Here is an 18,741-nt window from a genome sequence, read left to right on the forward strand (position 1 = left end):
AAATACCACACTCACATGTGTACATAAATAAGGAAATACCACCAGCCAGTTACCTGGATAGCTCAGCTTATTATAAAAACTGAAAACAGAGGGAAACAGGTTCAAGCAACAGTAACAGCTAGTTGCCCTCCGGCTGAAGAGTCTTTTTTGCAAGACATTGAACTTCTCAGGGCTGTCGGGGAATGTTGTTTGGTTGCCAAACCTGTAAGATGAACCTTCAAAACAACCTGGGCAGATTGTGTTTTTGACACAGGCAGTCAAGTTCTCACATTTTGCTGGTCAGTCAAGTGGTTGAAGACATGAGAACACTGCAACTGCAGAGGATTTTTTTTTTTTTAAATCGCGAATGATTTGGTGTTCCTTGCTTTGCAAACTTCAAACAAAACAGGGGTTCAAATCTGGAAAAGTTCCACTGGCTCTGACACCGGTGTGTGTCACAATGATCAGGAAATTTCCACTTACGAAATTGTGAATAGAACATCTGTGAGTCGATAGATGTGAGTAAGTGTTTGAATTAAAATAATAAACACAATCCTATCTGATCCCCCTGTGGGCGGAGTCAAAGGTGTGAAAAATTCACCTCAGAAGACAAATGATCTACGGCACAATGCATGGAGGCGTGTTTGTTACGTGAGGCGAACAAAAAAAAAAAAACCTATTTAAGACCAAATGATGTACTATGAATAAGCCCAATAACCTGTAGGCTGCGTCGTTTCTATTCTGTTACCCCCGTGATGTGTTTTTAACCAAGCAGGGATTGTGTAACAGCTCTGCCAGGACAGGTGAACCATGTAACCGTGTTCTGACTTGTTTTCATCCTGTTGAATAAGGACTGCCTTGAGCATGTATCCACACGCACACACGTGCACTTCCACATTTGCTCTGAACTCAGCCAAACAAGCCCTCACTCTCTCTCTCACACACACACACACACACACACACACACACACACACAGACACATCACGCCTCACTCTTTTTCACTCACCCTTCATCTACTTCATTTGCTCTCTCAATATCCATTTATAGATTTAAAGCATTTTTAAATGCAATGCACCAGATGTGTGTGCGTGTGTGTGTGTACGTTTTAACCCTGTCTGAACCCACTCTGTGAAATCAACAGTATTTCATAACACATCCTGATGGCCTAAGAGGGCTTAGCTTCTATGCATGTCTGGACAGAGGTCACAACTGCGAACTGCCCTCGTATAGGCTTGTTGATTATGCATAAAGGTCTTTTAATCACTATCTCCGCATCCATTCATTCAAGTAAAATACTGCCCTGAAACTCCTGTTGATAGGCTATAGATGGGAGTGGAAGCATTAGCGGCACGAGGATAAACCGGGGGCTGTTCCTGAAAGTCATCAGTGTCTGTCAGCGCCGACTCTTTATGCCCATTCTGGGACCTCACTGCCACAGTGGGAGTGAGGTTTGCTGCGGGTCATTTAAGGGGAAATGAACCAGGAAGTGACACGCTCCCCGTTAACAGTCTCTTTTATTGAAATCGCTATAGAAATGTAATGGATAAGAACTACCCATTATCATCCTTCGTTAAAGTGAAATAAGATGCGTTAGGATTAAAAAAAAAAAAAAAAAAAAAAAAAAAAACCCGTTGGATCCATTAGAGATTTGCCAAAAACTGTGAACAAGCATTCCAACTTCAATTAATCTTTAAAATTACTTTTGCAATCACAGCGTTTCAGTGTAAAAGTTGCTAATGCTTTCAGAGTTGCTCACAATGGCTGCTGATAAAACAAGCAAATGTGGTGGTTACAAAACGATGGGAGTCGTTGCGAGGTTGGACTGGCTCGACACTAAGAGACAAGTTTTAGTTTTATGAACATGGCAAAAGAAAATGCAAGTTGTGTTTCACCAGCTTTGAGTCTTACTGGTTAGTCGTGCTTGTGCATTGATCCTGTTTCGTTGCAACCCTTTTTGTGCCGGTCAGGGTATCGAGGCACAGGTTACGTCTTCTTTTTCTTTTCATCATGGGCAAACTCAGTACAAAACACATATAAGTTGAACAGGAAGCGGGCAGGACTTTGAAGGCATCTTCAGTGACGTGAAAGAGAAAGAAAAACACACGACACTGCAAAAACTTGATCGGTTAGTTTGAGTGAACAACATTAATAATGATCTTCTGGGAAGGACACATGAGATTGTGCATGACAGGAAACAGGCGTTTAAGGGAGGTGTTGCCTTCATTTCGAGGTACAGGCTGTCAATCACCTCCTCCATGATGTTATTTGTCTAATTATATGAAAGTGTCACAATTAATTTGACAGCTCTGACATGTTTATGTTACTGAACGAGCTAATAGAAACGACTAAATGTAGGACTGAGCTCAGACAGGTGAAGAGGAATTGAGATAAACATTTTTAAAGCTCAACAAATCAAGTTTTCAGCAGTATATTTTCCACATGAGACATGGACTAATGTATTATTTCATCACCATTCTTTGAAGGGGCTACTCACAAGGCAGTGATGTAAAAGGTGAAATGAAAGTGATAAAACTAATCTGATCGCTGTAGCAACGCTCCACGGGAGGGGTTGGGATTACAACCCATTTTAGCAGTTATTAATACGGATTTAAGACTAAAACATGCCGTGACCTCTGACCCTGCAGGAAAAAAAAAAAAAAGAAGCAGGTCAAGCTGGTCAGTCAGGTTTTCCCTCATCAGGGCCTCCCTGCTGGTTAAACTGATAAGCTCTCTGATCGGCGTGTGGAGCGTTTAATGTGCCACAGAGCGCCTCAAATGCAAAGAACGTATCATTTGATTCATGGCAATCACTTATACCATAAAAACTGGAAGCTAGTTAGAGATGATATTAGCGTTGTGATGTGGCACGTTCTCCTGCTGGGAGTCTGCATGAGAAAATGTGTTGATGTGTTGGTATAAAACAATGCAACCATACTCAGGCAGGCTGCTGCGTTTGAAGAATGCTCAAATGTGGTGTTAAATGACCCCGTGTTCCTGAGGGAACCCTGCCCCTGCATGTTGGAGACGTTAGCCTGCTCCAACACACCTGATTCAAGTTACTGGGTTGTTATCAGGCCTCAGAGGAGCTTGATGACGAGCCGATCATTTGAATCAGGTGTGTGTACCCGACAACAGCAAAGTGACATTCTTGCCAAGAAAATCTTAGGACTTGGATATATAAGATTAATCAACTCATTTTAAGAGTTATTTACTGTTTTTTTTTATCATCAATATGTCTTTTATGACTGAGTTCATCATGAAATTATCAATCAGTGAAGTAATTTACTGGTAAAAACAAGCTCCATCAAAAAGAGTGAAGCCACATATTATTCTCTCTGACAAATAAAAAACACTCACCTCAGTAGCTAATCAACTCCACCTGTTTTAAAGAATTATAATTGTTCCCTAAGCCTTAATTTTTCCAGTGCGTCTGGTCTCAACTAATTTAATTAAAAAACAACAAAATAATTTCTGACTTACTTCAAACACTTTGAACACTTACTTGTTTATAGACTGGAAAAACTTATTTTAAGATTTCTTGTCAAGATCCTTTTTCTCGCTACATGGACAGATTACTTCCCTTTTCTCCACAGATTCATCCTTATTTCTTACATGTTTTCTTGATTTTTGCAGTGTGTACACGCCAAATTCCGGTCCCACCTCGAGACTCAAGTTTTCCAGGAGCTCTTCTGCGTATCTTGATTAGTGGTTACCGTCGCCTCCAACCGGTCCGGCATTTCTCCTCCGACCTCTGCCACCAACGAGGCATTTTCACCCAGAGATCTGTTTCTGTCTGGATAGTTCTGTCCGATGACTGCTGCGCGAAAATCCCCGCAGATCAGCAGTTTCTGAAATGCTCGGACCAGCCCCATCTGGCGCCAAAAACCATGTCACTAAAAATCACATCCCTCCTCAGTTTAAGCTTCATATCTGCAAGCCTAATGCTGCAATCCGTTGCGAATAGAAAGCTGATAGTCAGTATCCCGATCTAAATGAGTCCCAGTGCAACTGCCTGGGAAAAAACATGGACTTCCACGGCGAATGGATGCTTCAATGGGAAGTCTCTGAACTTCACAAGCAACTAAACTAACTTGATTTTTGGTACACTTGTAAAAAAAGAGACGACACGCATGCAGAGACACTATCAAGCAGACTTGGCAATGAGGTTGGGAGCTTCAGAGTTGCTACAACATGCTTCATAACACAAACACATCAAGTAAAAGTGATGAAAACTGCTGCTGCTGTGACGTCTTGTGTGTTTATGTCAGTTAGAAGTCGGGCGTGGTGGATCTCGCCCGAGTTCCCAACTTGGAACCCTGACTTAATTTTACCCTTCAGAGTCGGAAGTGTTGGAATGCATAAATGTACAGAGTCGCTGCCATGTGTGTGGCTGATTAGATATTCGCGTTAACATGCAGTTGAACAGGCGAGTGTACGCACAACGTCCAATGATGAAATATCAGGGCTTTAAGAGCTATGAATCTAAATCTTTTACTAACTCTGTATCTTACATGCATCAGTGAATCAAACCCTACTGGTCCCACATTACTGGTGAGTGAGTCTATGCAGCCTCTCAGACTGTAGGCCGGTCAGCTGTAGCTTTGTTCCCATTCACAGTGAAATTACCTTGAAGACGGATGGCTGCAGAGGGATCAGCAGCCCACGCGACAAACCTCCCACACTGACTGGACAGACCTTCAACATTTGTCATCACTGATGCGCCATCCAACACACCAACGCTCTCTGTCTTGTTCGATTTGGTCAATTTCCTGCTGCGGGAAGACGTTAAAAGTGGATCCGTGTTTTCAAAAGTGTAAATCAGTCGGATGTCGTGAAATGTTTGCATTGTTTTTATTGGTTGATTGCTTTATATAAAAGCCGTCCTCGGTCAGGACACTGTGGAGTTTTTAAGGGGCGGCGGCGTATGAAACACAACACATGTGCCACGGTTTCACATGTAGTGTTTAAAGTAAGAGTCATTCTATATTTCAGTCCCAGCCTCCCTCAGTGTTTACTGAAACCTACAGATATAAATGCAGGGGTTTGATCAGGCACAGGTGCAGCTTGTTAAAGGCGAGACCTCTGCTGGCTTCCAACCAAGAGTCACTGCTGCTGCTGTTGGAGGGAAAAAAAAAAAGCTCATTTGTAGGGACAACACGCAGCACAGCCCGCGAACACTGCAGACATCTACAGATGTTGAAAATGCAGACACTGCTAGAAAACAGGCTGCTACTTTTTGATAGACGTCTGATTCATGTAAATAACTCAAAAATAACTTCCAGCGCGTGCACAATTCCAACGCTTCCAACAAGACGTCACTCCTGTCCTGTCGCTTCATTTGAACGCTTCACCAACGCATGTCAACATCTCATCTATCATTGTGTCCATTAACACTCCCGCAGCCTGTCGGGGTAATGTGGCGCTCACACGAGTCTCATGTGCCGTGAACGGGCATTAACCCTCAGTGATTACTTATGCCCGTGAACGAGAAATATGCAAAGCTGTCAGTGAGACGCGATGAAAACGCTGCTGAACACAGATTGTTTGTGAAATCACGAATGTTTTCATGAAATGGGTTTCCACGTTTCAGTTTCCTTTTTGAACGTGTATTTTTAAGTCCCCCAACATGTCGGCCCGAGTTTGCGTCAAAGGCTGCAAAATCCCAGGGAAAGTAAACTGAAACTGAGAGGCATTCGCGAGATTACTTTGTCAATATGACATTTGAGAATACATTCCCCGTGGGAAGTGAGTCAAGATACCTTATGACATCTGAAGCAAGACAGTTGAGGTAAGTGGATTTGACACATGCTCACACAAGGTACAAAATTTGGTTATGAGGCGCAACATGCTTCACTTTTTAATAAAATATCCCTTCATATTAGTGATTCATCATTGGACGGAAGAGTTTAGCAGGCGCAGTGCCCGTAATTGGTGTTGACAGCCAATGTGTCATTCAGCCCAGTTTCCACAGCGAACTATTCACACTCCATGATCTTATGCAATTTAAAGATGATGCTTGTATCAGACATCAGAGCGGATGATAGTGGCATCGCTGTAGATATGGCAGCGTTGGCTGGTCGACCACATTGGCACAGAATGAATTAACAGATTTGGATTAGCACAACATTTTGTACAAACAAAGTCATGATCCCCTGAGTGTGAGGACTGAGATGTTGACATTTTTGGTGATTTATTGAGATTACTCCACAAGTATTGGTTGGTATGATATAAAATATTATTATTACATAAACTGACCATGGTGCCCAGGAGAGGAATCTTAATGACTTTGTTAATCCCTTGAATTTTGACTCTGTGGACGACAGTGTTGGTCTGTTGATCGGTCCACCACTTTCGTCGATACTGAAATATCTCAACTGTCGGACGGATTGCCGTGAATTGTTGTGCAGACATTCATGCTGCCCATAGGATGAACCCTACTGAATTTGTGGGTCCCCTGACTTCTTTATCACTGCTAAACATTAACACACAGCCCTGGTGGCTTGTCCGGGGTGCACCCCGCCGCTCGCCCGGTGTCGGCTGGGTTTTTGGCTCCAGCCATTGGCTTCCACTAATTGCATTTGATCGCTCCAATCCACATTCAAGACACGCTGTTTTGGCCGGCATGTTGTTTCTATTTTTGAAGCAGCCACGCCTGTAGCAACGAGTCTCAGACTGATCTGGGACTTGAACATTAGCATGTAGCTCAAAGTGTTGCCTGAGAAGCTGAGGGAGGCTGTTGTTTGCCCCTTATTTCAAATGAGTTCAAATTCATATGGCATTAAATTAAGTTTGCCAACATTTGTTAACATATTGGCGTTAACAGTCCCGTGTGTGAGATCTAGTGGCATCTAGTGGTGAGGTTGTAGATTGCAACCGCCTGCACACACCTCGTCCCCCTAAGGCACATGAAAGGCCCACCATAGAGCCACTGTTAGATTTGTCCATGCTGGGCTACTGTAGAAACATGGCGGTGCAAAAACAAAGATTCTTGGTTCAGGTGATTACACATAAATGAAAACACAATTCTTGATGTTATATGAAATGTTCCCGACATCGTACACACTCCTTAAATCCTACAGCCTTTAATGATATACATTTATGAAGCTATAAAAAAAGGGGTCTCCTGTTTGATAGTGAAGAAACTCCACAATGCGTCTTTTGATGGTGATATCGTTTCCTCTCCTATAAACTTTGGATGAGAGCAGTTTTGAGCCACACATCAAATCGTAAGAATTTCGGGGGCCGGATTTCCTTTTAAAGGCTTGTTTACCAGCCAGACAAGATGTAATCTCTTTGCAGCTTTCTCTAAATGTTAAACTCTGTTATCTATTTGCATCAATCGGCAACATCCTGTCTGATATAAATACTTTGTCACAACATCTTTTTTGGAGAGGAGCATTAGCTATTCCTGGGCTTAAGTTTGGACCAGATGCCCGGAGTGTCTGCACACCCACCCACTAACGCGCACACACACACACACACACACACACACACACACACACACACACACACACACACACACACACACACACACACACACACACAGCACAAGGTCCATGGCTGTTTGTGTGTTTGTGAGTGGGTCCCCAGCTGTTGAGTGCTGTGCAGATGTAGCAACCAGAAATGAGGGATTAGAGCTAAATCTGGAGGGAGAAGAGGAGGAGCAGGAGGAAGAGGTGATTAGGGGGCAGCGCGGCGACCGGAGGGAAAGCACGACTGTCTATGATGAAGACAAGGGTGAGGATGGGAAGATGTGGGGCATTTGAGAAAAATGTGACAAAGTGAAAGAACAAACGAGGGGAGGAGAGATGAGAGGCTGGAGGGACGAAAAGAGAGAAACACGGCCCCGCGGTGGGATGTTATGAGGTTTCTGTTTCTTTTTGCTCATTTGATTACAAATTCATCGATTTCTCTGTCTTCCTCTGCAGCAGAAGCCGCGGTTAAAGCAACTTAAATCTCACATCCATGAATAACACTCACACACGGGGAGAACGGCTGGATGTTTTTTCGCTTACGGGAACAGTGCAGCTTTCAGCGGAGTTCAAATGTGTTTTTCATGCGATTCATAAGAATTCATAAGAAGCTTTAGCCTGTTGAATGGAAAAAAAAAACAGATTACACAGAAAAACAAGGTTATATGAGCCTGACTTTACCGATATGTTTATAAATGTAAATGCATATCAAAGAAGGGGAATATGGCCTCCTTCATTTCACAGGCTGGTATCTGCCTCCACTTCCTCCAGCCCCGGGGTCACACCCCTTCAAATCCCGCTCTGTTTAATATTCCGAAATGTTTTCACACCAGCGCCGTTGCCACTCGTACTACAGGGCTGCCGCAGACGGCGGATGTGGCCTGCTTGATATTCCGCGATAACTTTCCCTCCACTTGTCAACACATTAGTCAACTGATCTGGGGAGGATTGGCAAGAGCCCAAATTAATGTGCGCAAAAGCAAAGCCCTCTAGGAAGCTTAACGCCGTTCTAATTAAGATGCATGTTCACATTTTTTTTTTCCCCTTTTCTCTCTTAACAACATGTCCAAGAATGTCTGCCTCATAAAACTTCCTAAATTAGTGAGCTGTCATTGCGAAATGAGAAGTTTTGATTTAATTTTAGGAGCAGCATGTCTGTTCAATAATGCAAGTTTTTGCATGTAGCAGACTCAGACTGTAACTCTCGCTCCTCCGAGGGACCAGATCCCTCTCTGCCCCGAGCACTCCATGTGTCGGATCAGCAGCTGCGAGCATAATAAAGTGGGCACGTACTTATCACACTTGTAACCGGCCTCGATAGCTCGCCTGCGTCATCAATGGACCGTCGCGTCAAACCACCTCTAACCTGTCAGGCATCTTAGTCGCAAGAGCCGACGTCATGTTTTCCCCCCGGGGGGTCTTAAACAACGTCATTTTGTATCCCAAAATGTCTCCTCAACTCATCTGGCCCCCGAGCCCCTCACCCGGGTCAGTTTCCGTCTGAGTTGACTCACAGTGACCCGAAGCTGTAGGAGTGTCAGGACAGATCAAAAAAAAATGCTGGGCGGATTTGACAAGGTCCTATTAGGATTCCTTCAGAGCAGAAGACACGCAGACGAAAATGCCACCTGCGTCCAGGTGAACAGGTCAACTGCTTTATTACGGTTCACTCACTGCTGTGACAGTTACGGTACAGGAGCGTGTTTGCTTTCAGGCCAGCTGAATCTGCGAATGTACTCAAGCGCTGTGCTTAAAGGAATAGTTTGGGGGTTTTGCGAAATGTACATTTGTTTTTCTTGATGAGAGTTCGATAAGAGGATTGATAGCTCTTTAATATGTTTAATATGACACAGCTTAGCTTAAAACATAAAACATAAAGACTGGAAATGAGGAAAAACTTAAGCCCTACTCTGTTTCAAATTCAAATTATCTCACATTCACAGACGTTTTGTCGTGTTTATTTAATCTGCACAGAAAAAACAAAGCATAATAATTATTTCAAGGGAATAATGAGTCATAGGCCTTCTACATTTTGCTGAGTGTAGTGACCTCCCGATGTCTAACTCCTCGGAAAATGACAACTCATAGCTGTTAATTTAACAAACAAGCTTAAATGTTTTAATTAGTGAGCTTTGGAGGTGCTGGTGGGTGGATTCTTTAGACAGAAGCCAGACTCACAGTTTCCCCCTGTTTCTGGTCTTTTTACTAACCTAATATAGTAATCTTTAATGGGCAGATATGAAAGTTAGAAACTGTCTCTGCAAGAAAGTCTCTGTGTAAGTGTTGAACTATTCCATTAAGTGCAAAACTTTGGTACGCAAAAGTCAACTTTTCTTACAAATAGAACCTTGATTAGTAGGTGGTTAACTTAGCTCAACCTTGGCTAAATCAGTAAAATGCGACTACGTATTAATGCATAGGTGATCATAATTCATAAGAGTCAAATCATAAGACATTTTTAGTATTGTGTACTTTAACGCCATACAGTACTGCCATTTTAAGCAACATGAGTATTTTTAGATTGTGGTGTGGCTACTTTAACTTAAGTAGAGGGTCTGAAACTCCTCACTCTCCTCTGGAGACATGTCAAGAGAAAACTACCCAGTCGGTATCAACATCAGTCAAGGCTGTTCTGGGGGAAAAGGGGGTATTTGTAGATATTTATGCTATGTCATGTTATGAAAAACAATTCCATATTTTTTGTGAATTTACATCCTGTTTTCATAAACCTTTAACTGTATAACTGTTCAACTTTATGTTTTAGGGAAGGATGGACGAAAGTTTGGGGACAGCAACAGTCAGAATAATGGACCTGTTTCTACAAATCATACAGTCAACCTGCTATAACACAATCACCCTCTGTATTTTGTGTATTTACCACGATGATACAGTTCGGTAAAGCAATTGCATCTTTTTTTAGACAGAAACACAAAGAAAGTGTTCACCAGACACCAAGTACTCATTCTGTTTTCTAACATCAAGGTCTGAACTTTGTTTTCAAAGCCTCTTCGACAATGTGGTGGGAAAGTATTGAAGCATTTTATTGACGAATTTATTTGTTTGCCCAAAACTAAGCAAATGATACGAAGTCTGAAATATACTTGAATCGTCGTATTAAATATGCAAGTGTTACTTTTAAGGGTAGAATGTGAAACCCCCAAAGGTTGCTGCAACCCCAGTTCTCCAGAAGAAACACTGAGGACATGACCCATCTGCAGCGGCGGGGTTCAGCCCTGCGTACTGAACTTCAGTAAGAACAATCTGTTTCATTTAAATGGTAAAAAAAAAAAAAAAAAAAAAAATGACATCAGTAAACCTGTCCCCAGGATGCATGCATTATGGGGAGGATAAATTTAGAATTCCATGCAGAACAGAAATAGATGACGTTGTAATACAGTCTGTTTATCGTGGAAATCTACGTTTGCTCCTAATCTGCGATGACTCACCTCCGATTTAATATAATCCTGATTGGTTGAGCACAAATGTCAGTACAGTAGGTCAGCTCGCATTTTCAAACAGTTGCATAAGAGATTCCACGAGGGTCATCTCTGTTTTGCCTTACATTTCCACTGACGACCTTATTTTAACTCTGATTTATTTTTCTCCGTTGGCGTCACTGATCCCTCATGTTGTTGTTTGACTCCTGAGTGTCCCGGAGCAGCGCCGCATGAATCAAACTCACAGTGAAGGCACTCCGGAGTTTTGGGAAGATATTAAATTTTGGTCCCGGTGAACTTCAGCAGCTTAACCTTTAACTCAGACCTGCCCCCGACAAATCTCTTTCAGGGTACACAGCCCACGTAACACATAAACCGACGCACCGCTGTCATCGTTGTTTTTTTTTTTTATGACTCTCAGTTTTTATCTTATAGGCAAACATACTCACAGTCAATCTGCAGCGTAACCTGTTGCAGATGTCCTGAATACATCCCAGCGGCAGGAACACAAGACCGAAAGAACGCTTTGGCGACACCTATGGGTGGGAAGTAGATCAGGCGGGGACATGCAGAATGGATATGCAGAATATTCTTGTGATATCTGCTGTCTGGAAACACGTTTTCCACATCATCATCATCATCATCATCATCTTCAACATCATCCTTCTGGTTTGGGAGTGTAGCTGTAAATCTGAGAACATGAAACTAAAAGCATATGCATGACACATTATGAATGCACAATTATGAAAATGTGCAAAAAGTCGTGACACATTCGTCATGGACTGGATGGGGGGCACTTTGTCATGTTCAATCTGACACAGGGGCATCCAACAGGGCAGTTTCGTAGTGTTCTTTTGAACATGGCTGCACCGGGGGTTCCATCCTGGGTCCATCAGTGGTCGGAATTCCACATATATATGGGGAAAAAAGGCTTCCCAAACAGGTCGGGGAAAAACAGAAGAAGAAAATTGAAGCCCTTGACAGCAGGGGAGAGAAAAACCTCATATTTTTAATATGTGGACATCCATAGAGGGACTAAAAGTCAGAAGAAAGACAGAAAGAAACTTGGCAGCAGCTCTGGACCGCATAGGATTTTTAATTAAAGTAAATAGCACAAATACACTGAGCTCCAAATGAAGTAGCCTGTGACGAGTGTGGCACTTTGTGTAAATAGTCGCCATTAATATATGTATTTGGAGTTCACTTTGTTTAATGAAAGCGTGCCAAAACTTTTTTTTCCTTAGAGGGCCAAAACTGAAACTCCGAGTAAACTCTGTACCCCTTGTTCTCGGATTGGGAAAATGAAATATTAACTGGCGAGCCAACATATTTCAAGAGGTCCCAGCTGACGTTGGGCGACGGCGGGGTACACCCTGGATACGTCGCCAGTTCATAACAGGGCCGACATGTAGGGACAAACAACCATTCACAAGCACATTCACACCTACGGACAATTGAGAGTAACCCATTAACCCTCACTTTTTGCATGTCAGAGCCAGCCAAGCCAGAGGACAATTTAGCCACTACTGATATGTATGTATGTACTGAAAAAATGTTGGACAAAAGCATCTGCCTTTTTTTCTTCTTGTGCCAAACACACACACACACACACACACACACACACACACACACACACAAAAGTCAGTCAGCTACATCATTTTCGGACCAGATGCGTCCGAGTGAGCCACAACTCATTTTTATGAGCCTCCCAACCCTGAAGCAGGAGTTTCCAAGGAGCACTTGAAGGCAGCGCCAGCCTCTGTGATTGTCTCATTGATGTCCTGAGCTATAACACGTTCTCTGAGGAGGAGGCATCTGTTTCATTGTTTGGACCAGACGGTGCGTCCTGTCAGGGGAATTCTTCCTCCGCGGCACGGGCCCGGCCCATGCTACAGATGGCTTATCTCACGGTAAATGACTCAGAAAACGATAATGTGCCTCAGAACGGAGAAAAAGGTCATCTCCTGTTGCTAATGGAACGTCTTCCCCGGTTAGATCCTGGACAGAGCACTTGTTAGATCTCTGTTTCACGGTGGAAGCGCGAGGCTCTGTGACAGCAGCCCAGGGAGACGTTGGCATTTTTTAAAAATCCACTGGCAAACGCTCCTGACCCCTCTCATTTGAATAGTAAGCAGATCAATTAAGGTTTCGCTCAGGCACCAGGCGAAAAACATAAGCTTTGCCAGACGCGAAGTGAAAGGTGTTTTAATGTGACAGCGTTAATTCTCTTGCATAACCACCCAGAGACGAGCCTCGCTGCCAAAACAGCCTGATTTGCTGCAAAACTGACTGGTTTTAAGTTGTCAGCTCAGGCCCCCGGAGCAGAAGCCAAAACCCTGTTTCCCCCCCAGCCGTCAAAACACTCAGGCGTTTATGTGCAAGTCCAAACCTATAAGCGGGCGAGAAGGGACTGTAAGCCAAGACCTACTGTAATATTCAACAATTATCAGCCCGTCAGCTCAGAACTGTCAGGGAGACTCAGGAGCCGCTCCCTCTCAGCCGAGTCGAAACAGCTGCGAAACAGATATTAATAGACGCGATCACTTCTTTGTCACCTGCTTGGTTAAGTATGACTCACACTTTGTCGAGCAAATTTGAAGCACGTTTAATTGGCTTTTCAGTTTTTCTTGGCATGAGCCCTCACGAGCCCCACACACACACGCGCACACACACACACACACGCTCGCAGACTCTTTGACCCAGGTCTGGAAGTGAAAGCCGACAGCAGGATCCGCTCCACTTCTTTTTCCCTGTCGCGTGATACCGAGGCCCAATGTGCGACATCAAAGAGCACATCTTATCTGCCCCCCTCTGTCTCCTCCTGACACGGACGTTTAGTGCGTCCGAGACATGTGTCCCCCTCCCCATTGTCAGCTCCTCTTTCTGTCCTGCGTACAAAGATTAGAAAGAGGCTGACTGAGGGGGCAGAGGGAAAAAAGAGAGGGACACGGAGAGAAAGATTTGTGGAGACGTGAATGGCTTGCAGGTGTTTTCTTTCTTTTTTTTTTTTTTCTTGAAGGGAAGAGATGGATGGAGTGGGAGATATGGAGCCGTGACTACCCCCCCCCCCCCCCCCAACCCCACCCCAACGCTGTCATTATGTTTTATGGCAGACGAAGTGTTTTTGCGAGAGTGACTAGAAAAGGATGGGACCGTGTGAGAGAGAGGGGTGAGAGTTTTACAGCCGGAGTATGTGCAGCGCAGCGAGTGTGCACGTCTTGAAAGGTGGAGTGCTCGAGAGAAAAAACAAACAGGAGTAGTGAGTGGAAGGTGAGTGAAGGTGAGGGAGGTCACGGTTTGAGATAAAGAAAATGGCGTACACAGAAGAAGGAGAAGGAGAAGGAAGAAACACACAAGTAAATTTGCAAAAAAGATTTTAATTGCCGTTTGATTTTAATCATTCGTGGATCAATTTACAGTTTTTTTCCTTTTCTCTGTCCGTTCTCGTCAAAGGTAAAACACATTTCTCGTGGTTTGTCTCCAACATCAGTTAAATGCTTTTGTCGCCCCCCCCCCCCAAGCTTCCCAAAACCCCGTAACGTAAACTAACATTACAGAAGAGCACATTCTCTCGTACACACACGCACTTTGCATATTCAGATCCTACAAACGACTCCTTGACGGGTACGAAATTTCTTTTTTTTCTCTAAATGCCACATACTGGAAAAAAGCGCGGACGAACACATTCTGACATACATACGCACGCCGCTGTGCACACATATGTTGCTGCTGTTTTTTTTTTTTGTGTTGTGTTTTTTTTTTAATCTCTCGCTCGCTCGCGCGCTCACACGCAAGAAAGCAGGCAGATAAAGCCACACACACACGCACATCCATACACACACACGCGCACATTCCATAACCGGCTTGTGTTATAAATATACATTACAATGCAGACTCCTTCGTTTTGTAAGTGCAGCACTTGAAGGAATGCCGCCCTTCCATCAACATCGGCTCGTCCGTGCACTCGCAGTTGGTTTGTGACGCGCTCCAGTTAGCAGTTTCTGTTACACGAGAGCAGGGTTACACTGTACTGTACTGTATGTCCCTACTGATTAGTCATAACCAATAACCATCTCCTCTCGTCGTCAGGCTGAATCACGTCCGGCTGTTTTATCTACACAAGCTTTGAAAAAAAAAAAAAAAACAAAACAGCCGCGGTAAAAAAAATTCCACCGTTTAAAAAAGAAAAAACAAAACAAAACAAAAAGAATTTAAAAAATTGGCACGGTAGCTTATTGAGCAAAGGCCTACAAATGCACTCTAATAAATTAGGTAGATAAATAATATACTTTTAATGTTAAAATAAATACATTTTGAAAAGTAAATAAATAAAAACAAAAAAGGAAAAGCACAACGTTGTAGTTTGATTAATGCCAGCCTACGTCGTCCTGTATTACAATATAAAAAAAGTGAACTCTTTGTTTGCACATTCACACGTGTTTTGTTTTTTGTTTGTTTTTGTCTTTTTGTTTTTTTTAACAAAATGGCGGCAGCGTTACTTTGAGCCTCAAAGCACAATTTCTCCTCCAGGCACCTTGCCGCGCTCTGGCGACTGTATGGGGTCGTTTCCATGGTGACCGTGACTGCTGTAATGGCCGTCGGCGCTGATTGGCTGGCAGCACTCTGCAAGTGGAAAAAAGGAGGGATAGACCAGACCGGGGCTGTCTGGGATTAAAAGGGAACCTGCTGCTGCTGCCGCAGAGAGAGGCTTTTTTTTTAATTTTTTTTTTTTTTATTTCACAATCGTAAATTAGTGGTGTTCTGAATGACTCGCCTGATTGCTGCGAGGAGAAAGGTTTGACATCTGGGGGGGGGGAATCTACGCCGAGTGCTGAAGGTAAATGCATCGGAACAAAACACACATCTAGCGGGTCTAAGTGCCGTCAAATTACTAGTCTGGGGTCTGTATTTTTCTTGGGTTGTTACAGTGTGAAGGCAGGAAATACAGACAAACGACTAGTTCTAAGAGGGCACTCGCTATCTTCTAAGAGACGCGGGCTTTGCATGTGTACCTATCACAAAGCCGGGGGTATTTTTGATGTCTGGAGAAAATGGATTCTTGAAAGGCCTGTGGATATTCTCACAAAGTCCCCCCCTTTTTTTTCCCTTACGAACCAGCTCGGCCTCTTATTACCAGCAGCTCTCTCCCACCAGTGTGAAAACATTCCTCAGTGTCCAGGATAATGGCAGCACTTCTCATCATTGACTGATTACATAAATATCCTGTAGGATAGGTAAGAGTAGCACAGCTCCAGAGTCCAGCTGGCTCTTCACTACTTCTAATACATCGTCAACATCCAAGGCGTGAACGTCCACTGCAAAAAGTCTGGCTGTCTTCGAAACCTACAGCTACAAAATAAAAACCCAAAGCCTTGCTGAAGACAGTGGAGCTCAAATTTGACGTCCATGCTACGATAAGAGTGTGTCGTCTACATCCAACTCATCACGAGTCCGCTTTTCTCGGGCATGACAGCAGCACCGAAGTCCGAGTCTGAATATAGGTTTGTGGTCGCGGCCTCCGTGTCGTGGCACACCTGCGTGAGATGCAGCGGTATTCACATGATATCGATGTCCATCAACACACGGAGCGTCAGAATACACTGGCGTAAATATGACAGCAAAAAAAGGCCTCTCCTTTTTTTTTTTTTTTTTTTTCCCCAAAAGTTAAGTTCAGTTTCCCTCTCTGATTGTGGTTCCTGTCACCTCTTTCTCCGTTCTCTTCCTGTGGTTTCTTGCTGACTTTCACATCAACGACTGGGTGGATACGAAGCCCTTTGGACAAGGCGGTGTCCAGCTATGCGCGAAAGGTGTCACCCGCGGCGACGGTGCGCTAGGACAAGAGGACGGCGGACACGAGCAGCATCGCCACGGTGAGAAGAAGGCGGTCACGTGAGGGGCTGCTGCCGCTGACGCTTTTCTCCAGTTTGGGAACTTCGGGGTTGAACTCATCTGGAGGAAAAGGGAAAAGGAAAAAAAGCACAGTGAGAGAGAGAGAGAGAGGTGAGAAAAGAGAAAGTGTGAAGGAGCAAGAGAGGGAGAGCATGTGTGCCAGACAGAAGGAAACGAACCATTACTACATTATTAATTCATCAATCTAAAGGCGGCGTGTGATGCATGCAAATTGTGCTTTAACATATGCAGAGAGGGAGACATGATGCAATTATCAACAAACCACCAATTATCATCAGCGCGGCTTCGTATGGCCGGTTCCCCTGTGGGACAGAAAAATTAAAAACACTTTTGTTTCTGATATGTTTTTTTTTTTTCTCTCTCTCTCTCTCTTCCTGTTCCTTTTTTTCATGTATTCCTCTTTTTTCGCAGTAATGATGTTTTTTTGTTTTTTGTTTTTTTTTTTATCCTGGAGGGATTTCAATCAAACCAAATTACTATGGTCTCGCCATTGATTAGACACAACAGAACATTAGCTGGAGGGGAGAGACGGAGAGAAAAAAAAGCCGAGAGAGCGCATTTTGGGAAAAAAAAAATTTAAAAAATTGGTAAAAAGTGGATTACACCGAGTCATTATGCGCCGTCTCGAACATAATGCTTCCCATTATATCTAGGGGGTTATTACGCGCTAAAATAAATGCAAAAAGGAACCAAACAGAGCTCTGCTGCTTACACATCCATCAAAAGTTAAAGGGTAAAAATGGGCCGCGAGTATTGAGCTGTTGAAGAGGAGGAAGAAGAAGAAGAAGAAGAAAGCTCCAATTTGTTCCAGGCGTCGCTCACATTAGCCCGCATCAGACATAAAAAGCAAGACACAGGTGAAAGGGAGGAAGAGTTTAAAGCCCCGAGACATGACGTATTGATTTTACATCGTATTATCAGGAAAGGGTTTGAAAAAAAGACTGTTTTGATGCGAGAAAAAATATATATCCATTTGACAAATTGCACCCCTAAACTGACACAAATTGTGTGCTTTCACTTCACCGTGTTTGTCCTCATTAAATCGAACTCGCCATAATAAACGTCGAACGTCTCTGCAAACCGTAAATGCGTTGGAAACTTCCCATTTCGGTTTATTGCATATTGCTCCTCTTTTGCTTCAGTTTTGAACTTGTATCTTCTGAAAACACTGTGCTTATGCTCTGGTTAGGTTTAGGCACATCAAACGAGCAGTAAGGTTAAGGAGAACATCACACTGTTGGCTTCAATTGCCTGTTTTGGTCGCCACGAACTGGGCTAGAAACTGTCCCGAGGTCTTCTTTTAGAAGATATCCAGTAGTTTCACACTTCACCTTGAGACATGACATATTTACTTCACATCCTATCATTACGAGATTATTTTGATTTTGCGGCTCAAAATCGCACTGACAAAAAATACTTGTTTTGATGCACGAATGGATATATTTATTTGACAAATTGTACCCCGAGGCTGAAACAAATTGTGTGTTTGCCTACTAAACTCCCACAACTTTCACTTCATTACGTTGTCATCATCGAATCAAACCGGCGTTCAACAAGCGATGCGTCCTGTCAACAAAGTGAGACGTCTTCAAAATGCCGCTGCACAGTGACGCTTAAGTCCTGTCTGGAGTCTGCGGGATATAATGGAGACAGTAATTGTCTACAAGCAAAAACAAGAGACGATGACAGATGGAGATGCAGATAGATAAAGATAACAGGTAGAGATAACAACCGCACGTCAGCTGAGGTTTGATGAATGGCAGGAATTTTGTTTTTAAAGTAAACCATCCGACCGCTCTGGTTTGTCCTGGCTGGGCGTGCGCGGCGCTGACGTCAGAGCTGCTTCTCAAGGAACACGAAGCATCTGTCTGCGGCGAAGACACGCGACACCGACATCCACGCCGCAGTGCACCGGGATGAACTCCAACAGAGAACAGGCAGC

At 43.6% G+C, this 18,741-nt stretch overlaps 1 protein-coding gene across 1 annotated transcript in view; it reads right to left on the minus strand.

Annotated features, from left to right (window-relative positions):
- Positions 1-14,246: 14,246 nt before the first annotated feature.
- efna3a (ephrin-A3a) overlaps positions 14,247-18,741 on the minus strand; it is a 70,110-nt gene continuing 65,615 nt past the window's right edge. Inside the window, exon 5 of the mRNA XM_037093777.1 lies at positions 14,247-16,838. Coding sequence (XP_036949672.1) covers positions 16,720-16,838 — 119 coding nt within the window. The 3' untranslated portion in view covers positions 14,247-16,719. The remainder of the gene's footprint in view (positions 16,839-18,741) is intronic.

This window comes from Acanthopagrus latus, chromosome 3, assembly GCF_904848185.1.
Source record: "Acanthopagrus latus isolate v.2019 chromosome 3, fAcaLat1.1, whole genome shotgun sequence".
In the NCBI taxonomy this organism is placed as follows: Eukaryota; Metazoa; Chordata; class Actinopteri; order Spariformes; family Sparidae; genus Acanthopagrus; species Acanthopagrus latus.